This window comes from Salarias fasciatus, chromosome 20 (assembly GCF_902148845.1).
Source record: "Salarias fasciatus chromosome 20, fSalaFa1.1, whole genome shotgun sequence".
NCBI classification, from domain to species: Eukaryota; Metazoa; Chordata; class Actinopteri; order Blenniiformes; family Blenniidae; genus Salarias; species Salarias fasciatus.
The window spans coordinates 20,658,887-20,686,757 of record NC_043764.1 but is presented as its reverse complement, the minus strand read 5'-3'; the positions used below and the strand labels follow the sequence as shown (position 1 = coordinate 20,686,757).

The window sequence follows — 27,871 nt, the reverse complement described above, 5'->3', positions numbered from 1 at the left end:
CAAACACCAGGACCCACAGAGGGAAGTGATACTTCTACTGCGTCTTACAATTTACTGGAATCCAAAAGTAGAGTGTGTCGATGATTCATTGTTTCAGCTTTGTTTGCATATTTCTCAAATGTCTTGATGAGCTCTGGCAAATTCCTGTCACCACAATCATTTATGAAGCATGTGAGGTCATGACAGCAGATAATTTGTTGTTAAAACATCACTGAGGAGTACACGGCGTCTGCTGTACATCAGCTTTTCGCATCCAATAGTGATAATGAACTGGAAAATAATAATTGTGTTATTCGAGTGAGGAAGAAGACAGCATTCCCTTTCATTCAGCCAACAGGGAAAATCTTGACTCGATCAGTTTAATGCCTTCTTATTTTTATGCTCTGTCATTTTAAATGTGGAAAAATTTTACTTTTCTTTGCAATAATTAAATTTGGTTCACCTATTAAAATGTATTTCTTTCAGCTGTTGACCCATGAAACTTCTCATAAACATGGTATTTGTGGGTGAAATGGGATCTTTTATTCCTTTATTTATTCTTTTTCTTTTCAGACTTTGAGTTTGCCTTCAAATTTGGTCTGAGTAAAGACAATTTTTTCTCTACTTCTGCTGGGTCTGAAGCAAAGAAGCTGCAATCATGAGCTGCAGTTTTTCTCTTCAGACAAATTTGCTTTGTCTAGTTGAGCCCCAGAGGAAATGATTCAGGTCAGTGTACAGGAAAAGAATGTGAAAACTGAATGGGGGCGATTAGCGGGAAGGTTTTACTCATCAAAAATGTCACAATGACCCTTGAACACGATCATGTGCTGAGGTCAGGAAGTCTGAAATTATTTGAATGGCATTAGAGCTTTGTTATCTAACTCATGGCTTAATTAATCCTGACGAATCTTGAGGGTTTTATCGAGCTTGGTGTTTTACGATGAACAGATGAGCTGATTCTTGGCGGCACTCCCTCCTTGGGGTTTTGTCTTTGCACCAGGTAGGCGAAGCTGCAGCGAGACGGTGAGCTCATGGGACTTCCCCACCGTCCCGGTCCTGTTCTGTACTTACCTACTTACATAGTGTCTGCCTGAAAGGGGCCTCTGAAAGCCTGGTCCCTCTCTCCACTCACAAGTTGCTCACTGAGGATTAGCGCAGACAAAATGGCACAGAGCTACTGCTGAGTGTGCTGGCATTTAAGCATGCCCGGCCCAGTTCTGTGTCATCAAAAGAGTTTACTTTCAAATATACGGGTATTATCTCTCTCTGTGTGTCTCGACTTAAGTGTGCGTGTGTCTTCAGACAGGCAGTAAGCACAGTCATACACTCTGGCTGTATGATGATGATTGATACTTTGAATGATACGGGCTCGGTGGGGATTAAATGTGGGATCTCTGGACAAAATTTTCCTCTCTGTCTCAAATGATCTCGATGAGTCTGCGTGATTATACATGCGCGCATGGGCAGCATATTGAATCCACTCCAGTACCTGCACGCTCACTTATGCAACCAAAAATCCATCTGCAAAACTTAGGTAATGTTACCAGGCCTTCATAACCAGGAGACATTAGAAACTCATATCTACCTTGTGGTGCTGTTTTCAGGTGAGAAGTAGTTTTTGACATGAGGAAATAGGCATTTCAGTTACTTCGGGTGGCTGTGTGTGACACTTTCTTTTTTTCTTCTGACTTGATAACTGTATTTCCTTTTTTTTTTTCCGTGCTCTCCGCTCTCATGCTCCCCTTTAGTGCCAGTGACTGGGGCTGTGGTCGGAAAGCATTCCTGGGGCAAGCCCACAGCCTTCGCTGGGATGCCTGTACTAAAGTGTGGAACTCAGCAAGCCACTCTGCTCCCCTGTGGTGCTGGCATGGTGAGTACCAAGACATCCTGCTGGGCCTGCGGTGGTGTTGGTAACCTCACATACGAAGAGAGAAAAAAAGAAGAAGAAGAAGAAGAAGAGTAAAAAAAAAAAAAAAAAATCCAAGAGAAAGAGGAAAAAGTTCTGCGCTTTGATGCTTTCCTTTTTCACACATAAATCTTTTAGACAATTGGGTAGCATAAATGTCAAACCTGAAGAAAGTAAATGAGGAGCCGAGGTGATGTGTCCCTGTGTATGACCATCTGGACGAGAACATTAGGCTCTCTGCAGGGATCCTAACTCCACACTTCATTAGCATGCACTATAGTACAGTGGAGCCTCTCACAGTTGCCTCCTAACATGCATCCATCTTGTATTTATCTTACAGCAACAGCTGTTGGAGGTTTTAAACAAAAAGTTGCAACAACACTGTCTACAACAACTGCTTACCAGATTTTTTTTTCTTCTTTTTATTTACCCTTTCATGCTCTGAAAATGGGAAACTTTGGACTTTTAAAGTATTTCTGCTGCAGAGGGAGCAGCTGTGACAGTTGTTCAATGTGGTACATATTTCAAAAACCCAATCCTGGTCTGTGGCCTTGTCCTGGAGGAAATTCTAGCAAGTGATTGCCAGATTGTTGTGTTTGGGGGAAAATGCGTCTCTGCAGGGTCACTCAAGGCAGACAGGACTGGGGAGGAGACCGAGACAAAAACGTCCACAAGCATCCCTTGCAACCAATCATGTAGACCAGGGTCCACGGCCATGAACCCACTGGGGAGATCATCTCTCCAGAGGTTTCTGAATATCTTGCTCAAGGGCGCTTCAACAAGAACTGAACCTGCAAATCCTCCAGTTGAGAGACGCTCGGCTCTCCGCCGCTCTCTATCCAGTCTGTGAGCCTTTTCACGACGAGGATCATAAATTAAACATCGCCTGGGTTTCCCTCATGTGTCTGTAGGTGTAAAAATAGCCCGGCTTGGTGCACGGCGTAACGCCCGTGCACAGCCCCTCTGCCTTTAATGAAGTGCTACCATGAAAAGTGCACTGATCCTCCAGTGTGACTTGTGCTCACAGACTCTGTGGCAACTGTGTGCTGACTTTCTCAAACTCCCAGAGTGACTCTGAGCTCATTTGGTTATACAAGTGCTCACAATTACCCAGAGATTTGGACACAGGGACATGAGATATTTCCATATCCCTGACGGATGTTATTTTAATTACAGCGAACTGCTTGACTTTGTGCTGTGGATTTACATGTTTTTTTTCTTCTCCTGTGGATGCTAAGAGGGATTTTTGGAAGGTTATTCTCTTGTACCGAATTGCTCATTTATCGAGTCTCTTATTTTCTGGCAAAACATGAGAAGCCATATTAAATTGCACTGTTTATGAGCCATCTGTCTTTGAATCTGAGATTATTACAAGCTCACAAGCAATCTTAAAAGCACAGGTGATGACAAAACTCTGATAAGATATAAGATAATAAAAAATTATCCTCTCTCCTCCCATTCTGCCCCCGGCAATTTCACACTGCATGTTTCTGCATCATCTGAAGAAAGCAGAGTTGTTATATCCAATCAGCCTCATTGTGAGACCCTAATTATATTTGATTGAGAAAAAAAATTACACGTGAGAGCAGGAGTGATAATTACAGTGTGGAATCTGCTCATATATTGAAAATGCAAACACAAATGCATCAACACAGCTGAACGATTTAGGTGATAATACCGAAGGATGGAGCAGGTGTGGGGATGCGGATGCCGTTTCCTCTGCAGGACTCATCCTGAAAACAAATGTTTCATGTGTCATCGCTGGTGAAATGTGGCGCAGTCGCTCAGTGGGTTGTGCTCCTGGTAATGTAAGAGAGGTCTGTTTTGATTCATGTAACTCCTCCAGCCTCATCCCTCTTCGGGTCTTGGGGGTAATGGTGTGCAAAGAGTAACTCATGATCAGCGCTTCACAGGGGTCTCTAATGATGGAACATCTTTACCTTTTAATCCCTCTTCAAAACTGAAAATATGGGAATGTTGCTAAAAGATCTCAACATTTTCAGGAAATATTGGTTGAAAATGTTCACTTTCTTTAACAGCTTGCATCAGAAATGCCCCAGTGAATCTCTTAACTACTGATTTTGGACATCAAACAAAGCTTAGTTATTCTAAGCACAATATCAATGAGGGATTTGTGGGTTTTGTTCTAAATCTCCTGCAGGGAAACAGTCATACTGACAGGCGAATAATGTGGTGTTGGTTGTGGTTTTGAAACGAGATGACACAAAATATAATTTGCTTCCAGGTTTTTGTTTTTGGTTCCTTTACTAGATGATTCTCATTAAACTTTCACGGTTTGTTCTGCAAACAGTTACTGATTCTTACTGATCATACCTGAGTAAGTGAATGCATCTTGAATGGTTTTGAGTTTATGCAATCATTTATGTTAATGCATTCCATATCAAGTAGATGTTTTTTTTTTTTTTTCAAATCAAACAAGTGAATTTTACAGGCATGTTCTCGAGCTATTCACAGGTTCATTGGATTCTGGCTGCTTTTGCAGGTTCAGATTAGTTTTAACACGGATTGAAATTGGTCTGGGCCTCAAATTGACCTTGAAATGAGGATCACATGAGGGGAATCAGTTGATGTATGAAAAAGAGATTTCATTTCATCACATTCAATACCTTTTGCAATTTGTTGCTTGAGTGTGTGAGTTGAACCTTCAACTTCAGCAAGTGTGCAGACATGAGTCATTTATTTTAAGAATTTTAATTTCCTCAAATAATTGAAAGAATTACATCATCCTGAGTGTCATTAAATAGTTTTGTCTTATTCCTTTCTGTTTACATTGAATTTACTTGAAAGAAAATAAAATAATAAAGAACAGATGCTGCTGGGCAGTGGTTTTTAATGACAACAGAAGTCTTACATAAGGTCGCAGACATCATCGTCCACACTGAACTCGTGAAAATAGGCCCTGATTGGTTTGTTATTGGTTTGTTATGGACTGGATGGGCTCCACAGTCTGCCGGCTAAGAACAAAATGCAATCTCCAGGCCATTACTTTTTCCATCCGAGTCATTTATAAACCCATCCGCCCTCTCGTTCCCTTTTCCCGGCGTTGCTTTGGCCACGCTGTCCTTCGCAGCAACTTTTTTCCCCCTTTCTCGTTTTTTTTTCCTTTTTTTTTTTTTGCGCAGGTGGCACCGCAACACTGGGCGACCGCGCGCGTCCGAGCTCCCGGTGCACGTGGTGCCCCGTTAGCCGCCTTGAGCCAGGCGGCACCTGTGCGTAAAACTGAGAGAGAGAGAGAGAGAGAGAGAGAGAGAGAGAGAGAGAGAGAGAGAGAGAGAGAGAGAGAGAGAGAGAGAGAGAGAGAGAGAGAGAGAGAGAGAGAGAGAGAGAGAGAGAGAGAAACAAGTGAAAGGGAGGCAACGAGGCAACGAAGGGAGGGCAGGAGGAACAAGAGGAGTCCGGAGCGCAGCGCGGACGCTCCTTCGTCTCTCCTCCCCCTTTAGACCCCGCCACTGCACTCCATCTCTCCCTCTTTTCCTCTCCCTCCCTCTCCCTCTCTCTCTCGCTCTCTCTCTCTCTCTCTCCGTTTCTTAAATTGACATTGGGTCTGGCTCGAAACATGATAACAGAAAAGCCTTCCTCCGCTCCGTGCCGCCGGGCTGTCCTCAACCCCGATCACTTGAAACTCACATAAGCAGCCGTGAAGAGGAGAAGGGATCCTGTCAGCGGGGAATAACGAGAGACCTTTACACATACATACACACACACACACACACACCACACACACACCCTTATATGTGCTCCTGCGCATCGTAGATCTCAGAAAGTGCTCTCGTGTTGAACCCCAGTGAAAGTTAACATGTATGTGCAGGCTTTGATACGCGCCAGCCTGGGATTTGTAGGTTTCTGCTTGGTCGCCTTTGTCCAACAGTCAGCTTCAGGAAGTAAAACCACTCAAGGTAAGTTTTTTTTTTTTTTTTTTTTACCTTTTAAAAAATATATCCTTTATTTAACTCAGCGTGACTGGGAAGTAACTAGTTAAAATGATGGCTGCCTTATTAAAAATGTTTATTGGGTGCTTTTGGAAAGCTGGTAATGTTTGTGTAAATGATTGTGTATTAAAATGAGTGAAAAGTGGAACATTTTAAAATTAATGAGGGAGAAGTAAAGTTTTTGGAGACTTTGATCCATCAGTTTTTTTCTCTCTTTGATTCAAGGGGAAGCCTTCTGTTGATTCAGCGCCTTATTTCTCAGTTATTTAATTGCTTTTTGTTGTGTCAGTGTGCTCAGTTGCTTATCTTCTTGCAGACTTGCCAAAGCAGAAGAGAGAGAGAGAGAGAGAGAGAGGAGACATAATAAGGCTCAGATTAAGTTGCACTGAGAATTTGCTGCTGTCAGAGAAAAAGCACTTGTCTTTGATCTTCACACAGTATAAGGCAGTGTGAACAGTTATGTTTCATAGCTAATCCTGCAGGTAATTGCAGTGAGACTACCAGGAGGTATTTGTCACAGTTCAGACAAGTATTTGACACTGAGCTGCAACACACACATGGAGGAGCCTCCGTCTGTCAGACACTGCAGCTACAGTACTGTCCTGCCCAGCCGGCTGCCCTCTTGCTCTCCTTTTTCTTGAAAGAAATGATTCAGACCAGACCAGTTCAGCGTGAATCAGAACTCTGGCACCTTACAGGAACGCTACAGACGTGGTGCAGGCAGCACACTCGATTTCTCCGCCACCCTGCCTTCTCCTGCAGGTTTTCATCACTTATTTTTTTCCCACAATACAAATGCCAAGGCAGGGCTGCCAGAAGTATTTGCATGCAAAGACACATCACGGTTTCTGTGTGAGTGTTGATTGTAGTCGGTGATGTTTTGCACTCACAAAAAGACATCTCTCCGGCGGTCGACAAGGCAAAAAGAGAAAGGGGGTGGGTGACTATTTTGCATCCTGGGTGGTCTGCCCCCACTTGTGGGAAAACTCAATATTTACATTTTGCAATTAGAACTACTTTTTTCTCACTTTATTTTCCACAACATCGATTACACACTTCCTTGTCGTGTGGTATGCTGCTGTGTGAGAGTGGGACTCTAATGGCATGCACCTGTTTGTTGGTCACCGAGCGAAACGCAGTGGATGTCCACTTGAGAGGCTTCTCCTCCGGTTCCTGTTTATCATTGCAAGTGGAGCAGCTCTGCAGTGACATATTATCTGTGTTTGCCTCTGAAGTTATTTGTGAGCATATTTTGCGTCTAACTGCAAATAAATATGGCGTTTGATGTCGGTGGCAGCTCTGTGGCACTCACAAGTCTGCACGCTTGGAAGAATTTTGAAAAATAGAGAAAAGAACAATGACTGGGAGAAGGAAAAAAAAGTATTTGCCAGCTCAATATTTATTCAATGCAGATGTTGTCTGTCATCAGTGTCAGTCTGATCAGTCACTACTCAAGAAAACAAAGTGTAACGAGAGCGGGAAATCTTGAGAACAGTGGTGAGAATGACAAAGAAGGGAAAAATGAGAAACCGGAGAGATTAAATGTGCCGAGAGGGAAGGCTTCTTGGTGAGCGAACAGCAACAAGCGAGGGAAAGGGAAGGAAAGAGGGGAGCCATAGACGTCATGGCAAATCACTTTCCCTCGAACAGAGTCAGGAGCTCTTTGCTAATGCAGCAGCACCAAGGCAACGGTTGGTGTGGGGCTGACATGCTGCTGTGACTGGCTGTGTTGGTGTAACCTCTGCTCCGGGGCCTGGGGGTCTAAAGACGCAGGGCTGCTGGAGCGGGGAGGAAGGCCACATGCAGGCCCTGACACACTGTGGGAACCAAGCAGCCTTGGCAATATGAGGCCCAAGTGATGGGGAGGCTTACCTAGAGATGCTGCCCGAGTCTCCACTGTAAGCAAGATGGGAGGGAAGGAGAAATCCCCCAACTCTCGCTCACTCACCCCCTTTTTTTTTTTCCTCTCTCTTTTTTTCACCCAACTCCTGCTTTGTTTGCTTTGTTCTCGCTTCCTCTCCTTTGCACTTAATGAAGTGGCTGTGCTTTTTTCTCTGTCAACCGCAAGCAACGGCAGCATTACGCCCACTGTGTCAAAAAGCTCCTTGTCAGCCAGTCTGCTAATTATATTTTTGCGACAAAAAAAAAAAAAAAAAAGATGCGCGCCGCTCCCTTCTGCTCCCGTCACCCCTTTTCTGCAGGACCTGTCCGGGCCACTTTTTGTTGCTTATTAGGAAGTCCGTGTGTGCGTTTGGATGCGTGTATTGCGGGGACAGGAAGCGAGTGCACAGGCTGTGTCTGCACTAATTTGGAAAGGTCTTTGAAACAATATGTGAAACCACATGAAAGAGAAGTTTAAATGCAGCTTCTTTTTCTATCCCTTTGGCCTTGAACTTATTCGAGAGTGTTTTGTTTAACAGAAACAAAAAAAGCAGAGACTGTGTGCCACTGTCTTCTAAATACATGACCAGCCATCATGAGCAGACATTTTGACACCGCTTTGGTATTTCTCTTTCATCGCCTTCACCTCTTTTGTCCCCTACCTGCATGGCTTCTGCATTGCCCTCGAAGACTTTACAAGCTCCTGCGGTGGTATTTGATGAGCTGTAACACTTATCCCCTCAGAGACGGCGTGTTCCTTGAAACAAGCAGATGATCCCCGTTTGTCCGTCGAGGTGCCGGGGACAGTTTTTGGCAAAAACAATTTTTAACAGTCGCGGACTGGAAGATGTATTCAGGTCACCCAGGCAGAGGAGACTTCTTATGTCATGAATGAGCTGCTCTGTGACTTTGACACATCAAGGGCTTTGCACATCGGCATAATACTGTTTGGATTACATGTTGGCTCAACTCCCCCCTCCCCCTTTCAACTTTTCACCCAACCTAATTAAACCCGATGACTCCTTAACCATAAATACCTGTTTTTTTTTGTTTTTTTTTTCCTAGAACAAAAAGCTTGCTCTTGTGATGATAAGAGCTGAGCTTGTCTCGGTCTGTCTTCCCCCTCTGCAGCAGCAGGCATGCGGTGTCAGATAGTCGTGTTCTCGTTCTGATCAGAGAGTCTGAGGCAGGTTGAGCCTCGGGGTAGCCCCCGGTCACTCGCTGATGAGTGGGTGGAGGGGACCGATCCAGCTTCACTTTGCCACTCAGCAGGCACAACCGAGAAAGCGTCTGCCTGACAAGTGGTGCTCCAATACCGCTGTACATGTTGTTACAGAGCAGCCGAGAGAGCAGAGAGATTATTATCTTGGCATTACTTGAGCGGTGAAAACACTTGATAACAATTCTGACCGAGAGCAATGCAGAATGAATCACGAAGACGACTTTGATCTTTGGGTGTGTTGCGAGGATAAGTGAATGTGTATGACTGCGTTGAGTGATTTTAGACTGGATATTAATGATTGCACTTAGCAGGCAAGAAGTGCTTTCACTTCCCAAGACGAGACTCCATTATATCAGGAGAATCCTTTCAGAAAGGGAGGCTCAACTCCAATTGTGAAAAGTCTTTTTTAATTCTCCACGTTCTGTGTGGCCACGCTGTAGCTTTGATACAAGCCTTTTAATTTCATCTTAAGGCAGGCTGCAGGGTGACAACATGTTTACAGGCACATGTAAAGTCAGAGCTGTCTGGCACCAGCTCTGACCTGAGGCGATTCAATAGGGCTTCGTTCTGGACAGCTGCTCACTTTCATCCTGCTCCATGGAATTCAAAAACCAAGATATTTTCCTCCCTGGAACCAAGCGGAAAAGCTTAAAGAAACCTGTCCTCCCTACTCAAGGTCTCCAAATGAGATTTTTGATAAGTGCTCAGCGGATGATTTACATTTCGTCAATATATCTCCTCTGGTATGTCTTTTCAATAACAAGTTCCATATTTTCAAGCTCTGTCAAGAAAATGAAAATTACATTAAATCCACTAAAGTTGCCGTATCCATTTTTGGAAATAATTGAAGAAATAGTGGGGAAATATCCTAATTTCCTTCTTTTGAAGAATTAGTTTGACTCATGCCTGTGTATCGACTGTGAGACCCTCAGCAGCTGGCGAGCTCAGCTTTGAAGAAAATTGCCAGAAGCACATAAAACCAGATCGTTTGTCAGATGGTTACAAAACGCACCTATAAGAACATCTGAGGCTCACTAATTAATACATTTAACCTCGTTTGATTAATCCTGACTGGTACCCTGCTTGAGTCTCAGCTGGTTGCTTGGTAACTGCTGGAAGCCGCGCACCAGTTTGATGTGCGACTCCTCAAATGAGCTGGATTGTTTCTCTTTCACTTTAGTTTCGGCGTTGGACGAAGCAAACAAGTCAATTAGTGAGCTTTAGAGGTGCGGTGTGGGTGGGGATTAAAGAACCCCAACTTCTTTTTTTTAAGATTCTTGATGTTGAGCTTAGCTATACCAATAGAAAGCATACTTTAGAAAACACCATGCTTTCCTGGATGGTCTATTTTTTTTTGTCTGGTTTAATCTATTGTGGTCTGATGTTGGTCTACGTTGACCTGATGCTGGTCTGATGATGATTTACTTGAGGTGACACCTGCATATCCACACCTTTGGTGCTGGTCTGCTGGTGGTGACTATGAAATTTCCACATTGTGTAAGCAGTATGAATGTTAGGTCACAGCCGAGCAAAACCATAACCTGAGGACACTGCAGATTCTCTGTTGCTGCCCGGGGGAACCCATCAACGATTGAAACCCCTCTGTCATGGCACCGTTTCTCCCTTCCCCGAGCGGAAAATCACTTTATCAGCAGCTAGCGAGGCCCTTGTGACCACTGTTTGTCACCTCATTTAGAAGGGTTGCAGAGCTGACAAAGCTGCGGGTTTCAGGTGCAGGAGAAACGGAGAGCAATTCTGTTTAGGAAAGTTTCCAGCGAACGCCAGGGCGACAGATTCTGTATGCAACACCAGCATCCAGTTGGAGAAAACTTTGAAGCCTCCATGCTTAGGAGTGCGGACGCTTGCTTCGAGCTTGTTTATTTATCAAGGCTTTAATTTGAACAATATGTTCCCAATGAGGCCTGTGATGCTTCTCTCAACTGTGGCATTGTGGTTAAAATTAGAAAACTCTCTCCCCTGCTCCCATCGCTTCCCCTCTTTCCCTCTCGCCCTGTCAGTGGCCTTTGTTCCTGTGCAGATGCAGCGCGGTGCTGACAACATCCCTGTTGGTTTCGGGGGAGGATAGAGTCAGCGCTGATGGCTCTCTGACCGACCCCCCCTCCCCTCCCATCCCTCCCCGGTATTAGACTCACCTCTAGAGCTCCCTTCTCAAGTGCTGATGGCTTGCTGAGGAGCCTTGGTGCCATCTCTCAGCCATCTGCAGCGGCTCCTGGATCATTAATCCTCTAACCCCCCCCCCACCACAGAGCCTACATTTGTTTTTCTGTTCCATTACTCACTGATTGGAGACGGTGTGTGATTCCAGACAACATATCAGTGGGACTGTCATCCCAGTGTCTGTACTTCACTTTAAAACCCACACAGCTGACGCTACACCAGCCTTCCTCTTCTTTCGCTCTTTTCCTCACTCCTTCCGCTGACCTCTGGGCTGAATAATGGGGCTGCGTCTGTCTTTGAGAGTTTGGCGGGGTCAGGGAGGGACGTCATTAGGCTGGTCTGCGGTGGTCAGCGTTGTTGGAGGGGGGTTGGGGGTCAGAGAGAGCCTTGTTTACAGACTCTGTGTTTACATTCCTGATGGTGAGCGCCAGCTTTGGAGACTGCTGGAAGTGAAAGGAAATGCTCTTATTCTGCTTAGTAATGGAAAAATCCAGCCCAATACATCAAGGAATCCAGATGAGGAAAAAAAAAAAAAGAAGGCCAAGTTATTTATTTGGTGGGTTTTGGCCAGTGCATTCTGGGTAGAATCAGGGGGATGACTTCACAGATGAATCTGAGATTTCCTAAATGGACAGAGACACGGAGAAGCCATTTGATCTTCTGCAGTATTTAGTCACCCCCAGTGAACTCCAGGTACAAATTTATGGCAGAATATAGCAGCTCATTTTGTTGATTAATGGCAGATTGTTGCTCATGGCTTATTTATTCTCAATCATTGCAGCATCCATCATGCAGGCATTCAGGGTTGCATCTAATTAATGTTTTTGTTGTTGATTATTTCATCCCAAATTTTCTTCATTAATCATTTGGTGTTTGAACTGCGAACAAACAACAGACAATATAAACGACAAATTTTGATCTTTCCACCCTGCAGAACAAAGCCCAGACTTTGTTTGTGAAACTGCGCATTGATCATAAAACCGGATGCTCGGTGGTTTTCTGTGTAATTGGTCAGGTTACACTGGGGATTTCTTGGCACTGGTGTATGAAATTATAGTGAATCTGAAAAGTTACATCCAGGAAACATTTTAAATAACGCACATGAAGTCTATTTTCTTATCTTGCTCTGTTTCATGCAGCTTTCTGCTGATCTTGGTAAACGAGGCTGTATCCATATAATTATATGCACATTAATGGCATGAGCAAAAACTGACAAGCTTTGGAATCAGCCAGTAATTCAGCTGAGTGGGTGTCAAATAGTTGAAATTTGAGAGATGGAAAACGCTGCTTTTACAGTACAGTTTTATAATCATACAAGCCTATTGAGAGTCACCGAAAGAGGTGGTGTCTGACTGACCTATTACACGCTGGCTTTAGTCTATAATTTAGTTGATGAATGATAGCTTTTAGAAATGAACATGGAAACAAGGCCAGGTCAAAACCTGTGCCGTCTCATTTTGCGTACCTCCCTGCTTACTTTTGACGTTTCTGACTACCTGGGTGGTAAAGTCAGGAAGGGCAAAGAGATGAGTGAACCAAGCTGAACGATCAAAATGCAAAGGCAGTTTTCATCAACTGAACTGCAATGCAGTTTTCACATGGCATGAAACGCAAAAGTTCTGTTTTCAGATTAGATATGGCAAATACAGCTGGCGCTTTTGATGAGTGACTCTATCAACTATTGTGCTAAAGGGCAATGGCTAATTTAAGATGATACTAAATCAACACAGATAAAACTTTTATTTAAAAAGAAATCGAAGTTGAGTCGTGTCAGAAAGGTTTTCAAAATACTTAAACAATCCAGTCACATACTGCATACCATTATTTTAAAATTGTATCCGTAATAGATATGAACTTATAAAAGTTAGTTTAAAAAGTGTCAAAGTGACTGCGAAAGGTTAAATTTAATAATAATAATGCATTTGTTTTATATAGCGCTTTTCTGGACATTGCATTATTCATTCTCTCCATACTGGGTGGTGATAAGCTACTACTGTAGCCACAGCTGCCCTGGGGCAGGCTGACGGAAGCGAGGCTGCACCATCGGCTCCTCCGACCACCACCAACCATTCACTCTCACAACTTTCATACAAGGTGGGTGAAGTGTCTTGCCCAGGGACACAACGACGCAGGAGCGGGGGATCGAACCGCCAACCTTCCGGTTATGAGACGACCCGCTCTACCATCTGAGCTACTGTCACCAGATCATTTTCATGGTGCTAATAAATACAACCTCCCATTTTTTAAGATGCCCTCAGATTGTAATTTGATTATCATTAATGAATCCAATCAGAGCTCACACGTAAAACATGAATACTTTTTAATGGAGTATTTCAAGCAAATTTCTAGTGTAAACACTTCCCATATGATGATTTAGATAGAAACTCTACATTTTTTTATGATTATTTTTATATGCAGTGAAATGAGAAATGAATTCATTTAATTTAAAGTGAGCTTGATCTGCCTCTGGCTCAGCTGGTGGAGTAAATCCTCCTCTCGTCTCACCCTGTCCGTGTGTCGCGGTGTCCTTGGCCTCCATAATTGTGTGATCGAATGAATGATATAACTGTGATGGACCGCTGACCTGTCCAGGGTGTTACCTGCCATAACCAGTCGTCTGATGGGATTGACTCCATCTTCTCAGACATTACAAATTGGATAATACAGGTGGATGAGTCATATGAATCTTGAATAAAGTGTGTATGAATTTGTTAATTTTTTTACTTTTGAAGATGCAACATTTGATTTAATTAGTAAGCCGTTTTATTAGTTTCTTGTCCCTGATTTTCTCACTTCAAGACTTTATGCTTAAATAAGTTTATTTTCAGCTTTTTGAAAGTGTGCTTGCACCGATTCTTTTTTCAGATTATTCAAGGAAATGATCAAATTCAGTCGGCCAATAAAGTGAACAACAGCTGTTACCTTCATAGTTTGATGGGTTTTCTTACGTGAACAGCAACAACTGACTGCTTAGCATGTCTCTCTTCTTTGTGAAGGTGAAAGACTTCATATCTTACGTCTGCTGGCACAGTATGATCTTGAAAATCAGGAGAAGCGGTGTTTGAGGGGGGCATTAAAACACTTGATATGTCTGAATGAGTGAAGTGTTAGCACGAAGTGAGCGCGCTGCCTCTCACCATTTACATAAAGCATATGTCCAGTCAGTTCCAGCCCAGTGGAGCTTCACATTTCTGAGCTGTGGTAGTTAATGCCTGCTTCACAGCTTACACAGAGAACCATTCACTTTATGCCTCAGTTTGACAGGAAACAACTAAAAATATCACACTTGTGCTGTAATTGCTACGTTGCCATCTTTTTAGTTGGTACTGTATCTGGCTAAAGCAACCACCAATGAATGTAATTGCTGTGTGCAGAGGGGAGAGTGTCATGTCAGTTAGCTCTGGCTGTATAAATATAAGGTATACAGCTGGACTAAGTGCCACCCTTCCCCACATATAAAATACTCTGTACGAGGCCAAGAAGTCATCAACAGTTCTAAGGACACATGCCAGGAAGGGCAAAAAAAAAAAAAAAAAAAAAATCACTTGAAGGGTTACAAATCTATTTCTTGTCGCACTAATGAGAAATGGTTACATGCTATGCTCACTTCTTCAGCGGTGTGTGCATTAGACCTCTTGACGTTTTAAGAGTGTCCTGCCAGGCTCTGGCTGTGTCCTTTTGGTATTACGCTATGATTCACTTAATTACTGTAATAAGTGTTTTCCTTCTGGAGGTGGTCCGGAGGTCTGAGTCACACTCTATTAAGGCCACACATGCATAAGGAGAGACGCGGCAACCAGATGCTCTGATTCTATGATCACAATCAGAGAGAATGGAAGTTATTTATTCACCGATCTGGAGACCTGGAGTTACCTCGAGAAATGTTTTTCAAACGACGCGGGGGGGGGGCGTCCACTTGTTCTTCACTCTGTGGCCTCTGAGATCGTCGCTGCCGCTGTTGTGTTGGAAAACACGTGCGCGTTACAAAGACTTTGTGAGGGAGTTGAGCCGTCCAGATGACGACGCTGCAAATGCACATCAATTATATATCGGTGTTTGTGTAATACAGAGAGTTGATGTGGAAAAAGGGGACGCTTCTTTTGTAGACTGCGCAAGCTGAGAATCATCTTGACGCTTGAATAAAAGATCAAATTATAGAGGGCTGATGCTTAAATCCGAAGTTATCCACCATTTTGGAGCTGAAAGGTATTTCAAGGGCACCTGTGGAGAAAACACTTTTTTCTCTGTGAGTAATTGAGAAGGTGTGGGATCCAATAAGCAGGTACTTCCTCCTTCCTTTTCAAATATGTTTTTATGACTTATTTTATTTTTATTTTATTAAACGAATTAAATTCAGTGCAATTCATGTTGAATTATTACAACTTTTGCTCCTAAATATACACCTTTGAAGGCATAATTACCAGACATTGCATGTTTTGAATAATTTCAAGTTGGGAAAAACACTTTAGTTGCAGGTCCAAGCTGCAAAAAAAAAAAAGCATAAAATCAAGTGCCTGAAATAACACAATAAAAGACTTGGCTGCAGAGACAGTGACGGATCTATGGTGTGTTCAGTAAACGTCTCATATTCAGGCTCTGTGCAGTAGCACTGCGTGAAGGCCAAAGGAATTTGTGTGGAATATTTTTAAGTATTTTTTTTTTTGCAATTAATGAAAACATAAAGTGATCTGCAGAAAAGAAGAGCTTGATTTGATAAGCTGCATGAATCTTACTCGTTAACATATTGGTTTTTATTTTTGAAAAAAATTCCATTCCTCAAGCTGTGACATTACCAGGTCCAGATATTGTGGTGGGCACATTTTTTTTCAGCTTTTTTTTTTTCAGCTTTTTTTTTTTTTTATAATTCTAACAGCTTTAAGAAAAAAACAACAATAACATTGATTTTCAAATAAAATGTGTGCAATACAAATGAAAAGTAATGAGGTGCATTAGTTATTTGATTTTGATTTTGAACAAAGAAAGTTTGAGCAAACATACTTGCAGGACAACTGATCATTTGCATGGAATGACCTTCAGAAGCACTAAAAATAGTTTTTTTTTTCTTTGTGAAACTCAATAACATCTTTCATTTAATGTTATTTTTACAGTCTAATGAATTCATGATGTTACTCCCAGTTCCACAATAAACAATAAAAGTGTAAACCCCCCCCCCCCCCCCCCCCCCCCCCCCCCCAAAAAAAAGAAAAGATAGTTTTCATTTTTTGAAGGGAATAGAATAACACAGCAAAGTTTAATCATTTATGACTGTCATCATGTCCTTACAACTAATTGACATCATAAATACACAATTCGTGGGCGTAGGTGATAAAAAAGAAGGCATCTCGCTGTTTTCACACTTTGACCTATAATCACGTAGCAGGGATGGATTGGGAAACAGTTGATGTGTTTCAGCTTGTTAACACTATTCAGCTGTCGTGAGTTTGCATGTTGTTGTCTACTTTTCCTGTCTCTCTCGGATTAATCTGAGGCTTCATGGTCGGTGGACATAAGCAGAGAGGGGTTTTTGAAGTTGCGATCACAGTTTTTTTGAAAGCACAGGATCAGTCTGTGGTCATGATTCCTAAACATTTAGAGTGTGTGAAGGATGAGTGTAAATATCCCGAATGGAAGCAGTGGATATTTTTTTCACGACTTTTTAGAGGGTTGCTGGACAGCCAACAGTGTGTCCCTTCATTAGCTGAGGGGGGATCTGGGCAGGAGCAGCGGTGAGAGGTATAATTTTGTGTTAATGTTGACGTCTGCATTTCATCAAAACCATTTTTTATTTGATTTTTTTTTTTTTTTTTTTTTTTACTGGAGGTCGACCAGTCTACTGCCCTGCACAGCTTAAAAAAAATCCTTGTCATTGTCAGTTTGCTGTGATGACTAGATGACAGAATCACTTTGTTTGCATGATTGCATGTTCAGTAAGTATAAAGCAATTAATTTGACAGCTGTTTTGCAACCTTATGATGGTGCAAAATGCATTCAGCACACCAGTGTGATGGTGGGACTGCCGTTTGCTCTTTAAGCTACATCTTGTATGCAAATTTTAAAATTTGAAATAACTATTTCTGGATGTTGTCCTTTTCTCAGAGGAAGAGGGAATGGATGCAATATTAAGATAAGTTAATAATTAAAGTTTCTGTGAATATTTGTATGTTTTAAAGCATGCATTTATGAATGACAAAGCAGATGCATTGGCATAAATATTGTAGGTTTGCATTTTCTTGACGCCTTGTGCAGACTCCAAATCAGCATGGGGGAAATGTTCCAGTTTTACAGACTTGTTGCTCAGCTTTACTACAAACTGAGCTGGCTTGTGAGGTAAAAAAAAAATCCTATGGGTCATTTACAACAAATGCTGCGTAGATAAAAGAGGTGGTCTGTTTTCAAACAGTCTTGCCATTCACACTGCTGCTCTGTACCTGAAGTAATTATCCTGACCTTAACCCCATCCTGCTGAACCGCAACCCAAACTATAGTGTAAGTGTGGTTCTGGGATGGATAATTACAAAACTTTCCTTTGTAATTACACACAGTACGACAAACACTGTGATCCCAGGAACTCATTTTTATGGCATTGAACCCGGCACCCTTCCTCCTCTGGCACCGGGAGCTCACCAGAATGAAGAATTTCATCTGAAAATGACTTTGTTGGGACCTAAAATTCTGTTCCTGTTGTTTAACCATAAATGTTTGCGTGTTACACGAAATCATTCTGTGCTGAACAGTTTTTTATTTGTATACTGTTCTTACTGACTCTAGTATTGAATATCCTAATTGAAAAAAAAATGCTTGAATACAAAATCCCCTAAAAGAAGTACTATATATGGTGATACATATAGAAATGTTAATTCAAAAACAAAGCCAACAGCAATCAAAACAAAACACACGGGACATAAATGATTGAAATCCTCACATCCCTGCTACTTCCAGCCTCTTAGAGTTCATAACATAAAAATAATATAAGCAACACTTCTTAAAAAATAAAGAAATGTATGATCAGGTAACATTTTTTTCTATCATAAACAACAAAATTCACACAATCAAATGTTAGCTGCAAATCATTACATTCACTTAAATTAACAAATGGAAAACTGTCCACTTGCTCTGTATTTCTGACTATTCTTTCAGAGCTGGCTGCAGGCAGCACTAGTAAAGCAACACCTATGGGTGTCCCAGGCTCCAATCGGGCTATTTCTGTACCTGAAGGAAACTTGATGGGCTAGGGGGGCAGGTTTTGGGGCAGAGCAAACAGCGAGGGTCTCAACACTCAAAGTAAACATTACCCTATGTTTGAACTGCACACCTTCGGCACTACAATTCTCCCACACACACTCGCGCTCGCCCCTCTGAGCCTGATTCCTGCTAACACCCCCTTGAGCCGGCCCAGCTAAATACACTGCTTATCCCAGGGCCTTCTCATAAATCAGGGAGGAAAAGCACCTCTGACAAGGTCTCACCTCCACAGCCAGCAGCCCTTAACCGGCAGCTCTTACTTACATGTGGGGCCTGCTTTGGACGAAATGGAATAAGGTGTTTTCGCCGTAACTTTATTGATCATAACCTCAGAAGCCGTATGCTTGTTTTATCCTGTAAGTTTAATACAATCAGTCCCGTTTATGCAGCCTGCCTCCCTGCGTCTGTCATGCAGAAATGAAAAGTCACCTCATCTGATTGAGGGCACGCGGTGATGAATCCAGGAGGTCACCGGTCTCAAAGTACAGTGAAGTTTAAAGTTCTATTGAGTATATAGTGCAGCACGAAGCGAATCAGTTCCTGGGAGAGAAACATTCTTCATTATGGTTTCATCCTGTAGAATCATTGGGTTCAGTATACAGATGTCAGGGGGTTTAAGCACAAACTCAAGCTGTTTGTGGCTTTAATCTGCTCAAGTGCCTGAACCGGAGGAGAACAGCAATATTCAAGATGACACATTCCCCGGAGGAAGCTGTTTAAACATTTGAGCGTTGCCCAACATATCTTTCTTCTTTGGTTTTCTTGTTTTGACTTTGTTTATTCATCCTTGTCTCGAAGCGCCGGCTTCATTCTCTTCTGCCTTAACTTGTTCCCAACAACTGTGAGTCCTCAACACAAAAGAATGAAAAAACCTCTCAATGAGAAACACAATCTTTTCATCTTGGGCATGAGTCAATTACCAGGGCAGCATAACTGAACACGCGCCATGTTTTCTTTTTTTTTTTTTTTTTTTTTTTTTTCCTGAATCCTTCTGAGGATCGTCTCTTGGACTCCACCAAAGATTGTATTGATTCTGACATGTTTATTTCCATGGCAGAGACAATTTGGGTTTCCAACAAGATCGGCACATTTGGCTTTTGTTGTCTGTGTGTCCGCTGGAACGCTCCCAGTAACCTCCAAGGGAAGGATTTTTTTAACCAGTTCTTCCTCAGAGATAGATTTTTTTGTTGTTGTTCTTTGAAGGACATCATTTCTTAATGTGAAAATTCCTTCTTGTTATTGAAAATCGTTGGAATTTTTTTTAAATGTTATTATTTATGATCTTTGATTTTATCAAAGTAGATTTTCCAGATTTTGGTGAACAGGTTTCCCACTGCCGGCAGCTCGCCTCGGCTGTTCAGTTATTTCTCACATGCTGATAATCGCTGCTGGTGAAATGTAGCCTGATGCTGTAGCTGTGCCGTGCTACGGGAGTGGATATTTATAGGTGATGTTTGCACAATGATACAGCTTGTAGTACAAGTTAACCCATTTTCGTCGATCGGTCGGGGAGACATTTTTGAGGAGAGGGCAGGTTCTGCAAGGTTACATAATCCCTCCAGTTTCTGTGGTTTGATCAAACATAGCGGCTGCCTTGTTTGTTTACAAGCCCAAAATGCAGAGCAAGCTGCTTCCTGTCATCATTTATATTTCCCTAAAGTTAATATGCATCGCAACGCGGTGCTTATGAAACATTTGAGACACTCGCAGTTCAATTTCTGGTGGTGCTCTTTTGCACTGGATGCCTGGAGCAACAACATCGAAACATCAGGACTTCAGTTTGAGTTGGGAAAGAAAAAAAAACAAAGTGTGAGCTGTGGCGCTTGAATGTATGGCGATCCACTGACAATTAGTAGTTGATTGCAGCTGCTTTTTTTTTTTTTTTTTTTTTTTTTTTTTACATGTAGTGACTTTACTTAAACCTACACTAAGGAACTTTTCAACCATAATAAAACATTTTAATATCTTTTGTGATGATACATCGACTTACAACTAACTGAATGACCCCTCTGTCACGGGCTGAGGGCGTCAGTATTGCTTTCACTTGGACTAAGCAGCTGTGAGGAGGGTGGTAGGAACCCTGCACACTAAAAAACTCCATATGTGCAGACTGCTTTGCGGCATGCGTCACATCATGATATAACATTGTTCAGCCACCATTAGATTCATTACCTCGTCGCTATCCGTCCTTCACACAGCCACTGGAAACAAATGTAGGTGAGTTCAGTCCGACAGCATGCTACTGGGAGCAGCATTTTACAACGTCACGCGCTAGTCCTCATGGGAACTGTAGTATTCCTTCAGGCAAAACACTACCACTTTTGTCCACTGGCGCCGCCAAAATCAACGAAAACTGAAAGTTCCTTAGTGTTGCTTTAACATATTACTGAAAATAAAATAAAATGTCAGTAATTCAACATTTTTCTTCATAATGTGCACGTAGCTGAATTATTGTGGTCTTGTTGTGACATATTAGCTGCGGGGATCAGCGTAATGACTAACCCATTGAGTTCAGCTGAAGTGGCATCAGGTTGGAGGCTCAATAATCTGAATGTTTGCAGCCATTAAAAGAAACTGATTTATGACAGACATGCCGATATGAAATATAGAAGGCGTGAAGCAGTAGATGGGTGAGGTAACATCAGCCTTTAACTGCTTTGTGACCAACATTACCTGGGAACATTAGTTCCAGGTTCTTGTTCCCATTGCCTGCCTGCATTCCCACTGCAGCCTGAAGCCATGCAGGTTTCATGCAATTCAAGCTGATGGCCAGAAAAAAAAATGCCTTCGATGTAAATACACTGAATCTCCAATTGAGGAGCGTCGATAGAAGACTCGAGTTCGACAAGAACGACAACATAAAAGTGACGGAGAGGCCGGCATCCTGGTTTAATGGACTGTAAACATGGAGGAGGTTCAGCTTGTCCAGATTTTGATTACACTTTATTGCATTGTAAATGGGTTAATTGAGACAACACTGGAAACGAGGAGAGCCCTCGTAGCAATCCTCTACTTCTCCATTCGATCAGAATGGTGGAAGATTAAGAAAAACAGCGCATAGTTAAGGCGTGTTTTCAAATTGATGGTGAAATCAGATATGACAAGTTCTTCTCCAGTCCGCAGATATGTTAAGAAGCAAGTTTGCTCATGAATATTAAGGAGTAAATAGTTGTACGCGGAAACAGCAACTGCTGAGACAACGAGAGAAGGCAGGCCTGAAAGTGGTAAATGGACATGATCCATCACTTTCACCCACACATGCATGCTCACACACACACACACCAGTGGTGGCAGCTGCCACGAAAGGTGTGAGACCCACAGCCAAGGTGAGATGGGAGATCTAATCACCCTTAGTAACTGCGAATAAATAAGATACACACTGAAGGTTATTTAAGTTACTGTTACCGCTTTACACTTTTCATCACTAAAGTCGTTTTTAATGACTACGGTTTTAGAGAACGAGCAGTGAGAATCTGCAGCTTTGCATACTGGCAAGATAAAGTGAACTGATGCTCCCGATTGTAACGTTAATAACAAAATGGAAAGAGGTGTTCTTCTGCGTTTCTGTCATAATGAGTATTAATTACTGCATAGATTTGGCATCAAGAATCTCTGACAATAGGAAGATATTTTCTATGATTAATAGCTCTGCTGTTGAAAAGCACTTCTTCACACTGCTTCTTATCCCGGAAGACAGTCTGTGGGGGGGTGGCGGGGTCTCTCAGGAGGATCCATATTGTTCTCACATAATATAAATCAATAAGACCCAAGGAGCTCATAAAGGGATTTGTTCAAGCTTGACCAAAAAAAAACAAAAAGCAAAAAAAACAAAGCTACATCTGTCTCAGGGGCGACTCCAAAAGTGCCACACACTCTAAAATACTCAAGAGAAATGCAAGACGGGGCGAGTCGTTACCGACACGGTGCTGATGGTGGAAAAGCCTCCACTGATGTCATTATCACTAATGTAACCTCAGAACACAACCGCTCGCTTCGAGAGTTATGCAGCTGTTGTGATGTTCAATTTTTTTTTATTTTTTTGTTTACATAACCTTTGATGTCAAGCATTCATTGTAGATAATTTTTTTTTCCAAAGAAAATGGCACCAGATGGTGTGGAAGTATGGCGTTTCTTAAAAGCTGTAACGTGATGCAGTGTTTGTGGATTGCACAGTGATCCGTGTTCAGACAGTGATTTCAGGAAGTGCTCCTGAGCCCATGTGGTGCTTTCCGGTACTGCATCCTGTTGAGATGGTTTGCTCTTGTCAGTCTCTCACTGACTTTGTTGAATGGCTCTTTCCATATGAGTAATGCTATATCACCAGACTGCAATTCATTGCAATGCTTCTTTAAAGAAGTGTCACTCACTGTCTAGTTATTTATCAATGTCTTGTTGCAGTTAAATTAAAAGTTAACAATTTCCTCTGACTTTACTAAGAAAAAAAACTACTTCATGATAATGGAAAATTCACGCGTCCTATTCCAATTTCAGATCTATTTATTAACTTCTACAAAACCATGAAGGCTATTTAAAACATTTAATAAAATCACTATATTGAAAATCAAGTGTCCCTTCACTCACACAGTCCTGTTACAACAGTAAAGAGAAATAGATGTAATTTCTGGCTCGGGTCTCATCTGTTCAGTCTAGATATGAAGTGAGAGTGAATGTCGAAGTGAACTTTAAGGAAATAGTTATTACAGACTCTTTAACTGTGAAAAATGGCGAGCAGAGTGGGTTTCTGATGCTATTCCTGGAGGTACCGTACGGCACAGACACACTGTAGACCCCATTTCTGCAGAAGCAATCCAGCAGAACCATTGAAAGAAATCCATCTTTTTAGAATGTGAAGCTGTCAACATCTGCCAACCACTATTAGTTGGACTTTGAAATTTGAGTCTCGTGCCTTTTAAAGCCATGATTTCTCTGGTCCCTCATGCTCTAGTGTCTGTTGCTGCACGTTAAGAGCAGAAATACTGAGGATGCGAGATAGAATTCTTTTTTCTTTGAGTGGTTATTTCTGTCATTCTGTAATTCTCTGAGACTTTCCCGTGGAAGAGAACCCAGAGTTCAGGCTTGTCTATGTAAGCGTCCATGCCTCAGAGCACATCTGAATAAGTAGATACTTCAACACTTTGCAAACATTTTGCAAACAAGTGCTCAACTCATGAATACCAGACTCTTAAACTGCAGTCTGTCCTTGTGCCTGCCTTTGAGCTCTTCCTGTAATAATATCAAACTGCTGCCTTAATATTTCAACCATGTCTCCTTCGCGGTTTTGTATGTTTGTGTGTGTTTTTGTATGTGCATCCAGTGTTGTCGTCCTGACTTTTTCTAAATATTTTGCGGCTCCCTACAGTAACATCTCCCTCTCCTCAGTGGACTTCATTTCCTCCAGAAATATGACCAAATATGCTCAAGAGAGCCCATTTAAACAAGGTGTCAAGTGAAAGTTTGTGCGTTTTCTTCTCGGAAAAGATTCAAGTTTACATGGCAACATTTTGAAAACAATGTCTGTTTACAAGGAAACAAGGAAATGATGGTTTCTCGTTGGGCCACTAGTGGGTGCTGTTCTTTGTTTTTTGTATATTTTTTTGAATATGTAGCTACGAACTATTTACTGTGGTCATGGTGCACATTTACATTTCCCCCATTTACACAGAGTCAAGTCGAAGGGTGTTAAAAAAACTTTCATCTTGGGGGTCATTTCCAAAAAACTGTGTCTACAGTGACTCCAATCGTGGTTGTCGTGGAAAAGCGCCCTTAAAAATGTAATGGAAGTTTTGCATTTTCACTTGAAAAAGCTATGGTTTGGCAGGTTCGGTTGGAGCCTGTGGTGGACCAATTTTAGCCCACAGGCCTCATGTTTCACACATCTGTTGTAAAGATGAAGGTTTTTTTTTTTTTTTTTTTTCGGTGAAAATTTTAAATTTATTTATCCCAATAAAATACATTTACATTTGTCACTGTAGTGTGACAAAATGAGGAAAAATTCCAGCGGTATGAATACTTTTGCATGCCACTGTAAACACTTTCTGAACAAGGAAGTTAAGTCCAAAAAAAAATCCATCTGTCATTGTCTAATCATCTTTATAACATTCACTTTTGCACATGACAGAGTTCGTATAGTTGAATTGTTGAAACATCTGTGCCACTCGAGCAGACGGGTCAAAATCGACCCATCTCCTCGACCTCGTCAGCGATTGAATTCCTCAAGCGATCTGAACTGTCACTGCGCCACACAGATCACGTTTGGCGCGGCTGCTTTCACACTGATTTCTCTCTTTGGGCAAAACGTCGATCTTTAGGTTGCAGGTCATTTCCCGGCGGGATCAGCCGGCTCCTGCCGAGGGCTTCTGATAAGAGTGGATATTGGAAGCTATGTAAACCTTGTTAAGCTGCCCTTCCCCTGTGTGCAGGAGGGTAATCCTAAACACCTGGGCTAGTTAACTGGGATCTGATGGGATTAGGGGCTCCATGAAGGCAAACCTGATCTTGCTCCTGGTAAAATCCATTTCCATTCTTATCTTTTCACATTCTCGTCTTTGTGATTCAGACTCAATTCAGAAGTTACACAACTGTTACCTTTTCTACTGAACAGCTTTATCTCTGATCCCATCACTTATTCATGCCTGTTAAGTGTGTGCAGGTTTGGTTATTCTGGGTTTGACGTTTTCTGCTTGAAGTTTGCGCTGAAACGGGTGTTGTTCTAGCTCAGTGAAGGCTGCTGCTCAGAAAGCCTTTTTCACGGTGTTGGTAGAGTTTTTTTCAACTCGCTGGCAGCTGGCGGGGATGGCAGCGTTGGTAACTAGAGTTCCGCGTTTGAACTAAAATAAAGGTATCAGGCATTCATCGAGTCTTTCATGATGAATCCTTTTTGCCTTTTCTTGATACTTCTTTTCTTGTGACACCATATTTTGTGGTGGTTTCTTTGGTTCTTTGGTTTCTTTGTCCTATTTGAAAATTTATTTTAGAAAAACCTATTCAGTCATCTTCTATGACCTGTTTTATCCAGTTTTTTTGGGAAGCTGGAGTCAATTCCAGTTGAATGTGGGTGAAGGATATTGTTCAGTTATCAAGTATCCACTTTAATACTGATATGGAATGTGCCTGCAAAAAGTATAACATGCACAGAGAGAACATGCAAACTCCACAGAGACAATACCCTAAGCCTGAACTCAAATAAGGGGGGGGTCTTCTTTCTCTGAGGTGGGGGCGTTTCTCATACCACTGTGCAGTCCTCAGAATAATATGTTTAACCAAATATTCTTTTAATTGGAAAAATGAAACAAAAACAACTATGAACCGATTCGCTTTCTTACTTTTCCAAGCACTTCAGATGCTTGGATCAGATTATGTTTTGGATCACTGAACATCAAACAAGGTCAAACCATTGATCACAAAAGATAAGGATTTGCTGATTTAGTCTCCAGAGCCGCTGACATTAACTTGCTTGTTTAACCGGTTATTATTTCAGAAGCCAAGCTAATGACATATTTAGTCCATTGAGAGGTCAATCACCCGGACACATGCATGTGCTCTCTTCCCTTTGCTAAAGCTGTTTAGACACTGAACTGACAGTAACAGACTGAGGCAGGCTTGTTTCTGCTTGAGCACACTTCTTCTCAAATTAAGTCGACACGATAAAGACTTGTCACCTGAAGACCCGTGCCGATGTTGCAGAGGTTTTTCTCCAGGTTCAAGAATTAACATTACTTTACTGAAACAAACTACTTTTCCCAGATCACACCAAAATATGCTGGGAATAAAATTCCCTTTAAATTGTTGTTAGAGTAGGTGGACTGAAATACAAAAATGACGACGTTTCAAACAAATTCAAAAAAAAAAAAAAATGAAGACCAAAGCGAGTGATAAATTTCAATAAACTCATCCGAAATAGCCATGTTAGGTAATAGAAGAAAAAATAAATGAACAGTCTTAATATTAACCCTTTGAAACTACTACTGCTATTGCTGAGACCATTTGAGTTTCATGATTTTTTAAGTTATCGCTTCTAGATCATTCCTGAAATATTTTAATACATTTGCCAGAGATGGCGTTATGTTGTCCGACAATCCGATCTAATCTCTTTTACATCTCGTCTCATCACGAACAGTGGGCGGATTAATCTCATAAGAAAGGTGTTTTCCGATGAAATTCCATGCGGATTGCCCTGCATGACCGCGTGTGCATGCAGTAACAGTATAAAAGTTGAACGTGAAAGGTCACACATAATGCTGTGCAGTCATCCACGTTTTTCCGATTTGGCAATATTACCTCCGCCAAGGAGGTTATGTAATCACTTCGGTTTGTTGGTTTGTTGGTTGGTTGGTTTGTAAGCAACATTACGGAAAAAGTTATGGACGGATTGCAATGAGACTTTGTGGAAAGGTGGGTCTTGGGCTAACTTAGAATCCATTAAATTTTGGTGATGATCCGGATCACTGTCTGGATCCAGGAATTTTTTAAAGGATTCTTTATCATTGAGGGATAGGGCAGTCTTTGACATAGTTGGGCATAACTATAAATAACAATAAATGACAAGGGGGCTTAGCAAAAAATTACAGTGTAAGTTCTTCAATGACTCTAACAGACATCAGCTGCTGATCCAGATCACGGAAGTATTCCAGACACCAGGATCCAGAACAGACAAAAATAGGGAGATTCCAGTGTGTCAGTCACGGTGAGGCAACACATTGAGATATGAACATGCAACAAACAGCTTTCTTGTTTGTGTTGGGGAGAAATAAAATGTTTTTTTTATCATATATTGTGTTCATATTGTTGTTGGTGACTGATTTGAGCTGTGGAGGAGGTCTGCACTCTGAGTGCCAAATTCTAGTTCATTTTCCTATGACTGCGTGCCATCTCATATGACTTTGAAATGACTCAGAAGTGATCTCGTGCTTTTGCAGATTGATCTCCGACTGTTCATGTTTAACCCCATACCAACCAAAATTAAACATTTTTCATTTTTCGTGGGATCGTTTCGTACTCTCGAGGACAGCTTCGTGCTGTGGCGTATCGATTTCGCATCATTTTGCAACGCATTTGGTGCAGCCACGTACCAGCCAGTTTCGCCATCCGCTCACAGTGTGCAGCCCGTTGTGAAAGGGGTGTTAGTGGCGTCACAATCACACACTGATACTCACAAACTACCAGGTATTGAAAGTTCTATTGGATGAAATGGACAGAAGCACTCTCTTGTTGCACATTGTGAAGCACTTCCACAGCCGTAATAATAATATTTCCAGTCAATCTAGCAGAGAAAGGGTTTTCCCAAAATGAGATGGGTGTTGGATGTTGTGGTACAGAGTATAGCTGACCCCTGGTGCAGCTTTGATCCTCCGTTCTCCGGCTGTCTCACTTCCCTCTCCTCAAGCAGGAGCCATGGCTGTCAGAGTCAGCCGCGTTTGTCACGCTCCTCTCATCCAGCTGCTTTGTTTATACATTTTCATGGCAAGTCTGCATCCGGATTTAGGGAATTATTAGTTGAAGGATGCATGGCAGCAG

General features: G+C 42.0%; 1 protein-coding gene across 3 annotated transcripts in view; it reads left to right on the top strand.

Annotated features, from left to right (window-relative positions):
- The first annotated feature begins 5,420 nt into the window (after window positions 1-5,420).
- Window positions 5,421-27,871, top strand: part of scube3 (signal peptide, CUB domain, EGF-like 3) — an 83,495-nt gene continuing 61,044 nt past the window's right edge. For all 3 annotated transcript variants that reach the window (XM_030118182.1, XM_030118181.1, XM_030118180.1), the window contains exon 1: window positions 5,421-5,802. In XM_030118182.1, the coding sequence (XP_029974042.1) occupies window positions 5,703-5,802 (100 nt within the window). In that variant the 5' untranslated portion in view covers window positions 5,421-5,702. The remainder of the gene's footprint in view (window positions 5,803-27,871) is intronic.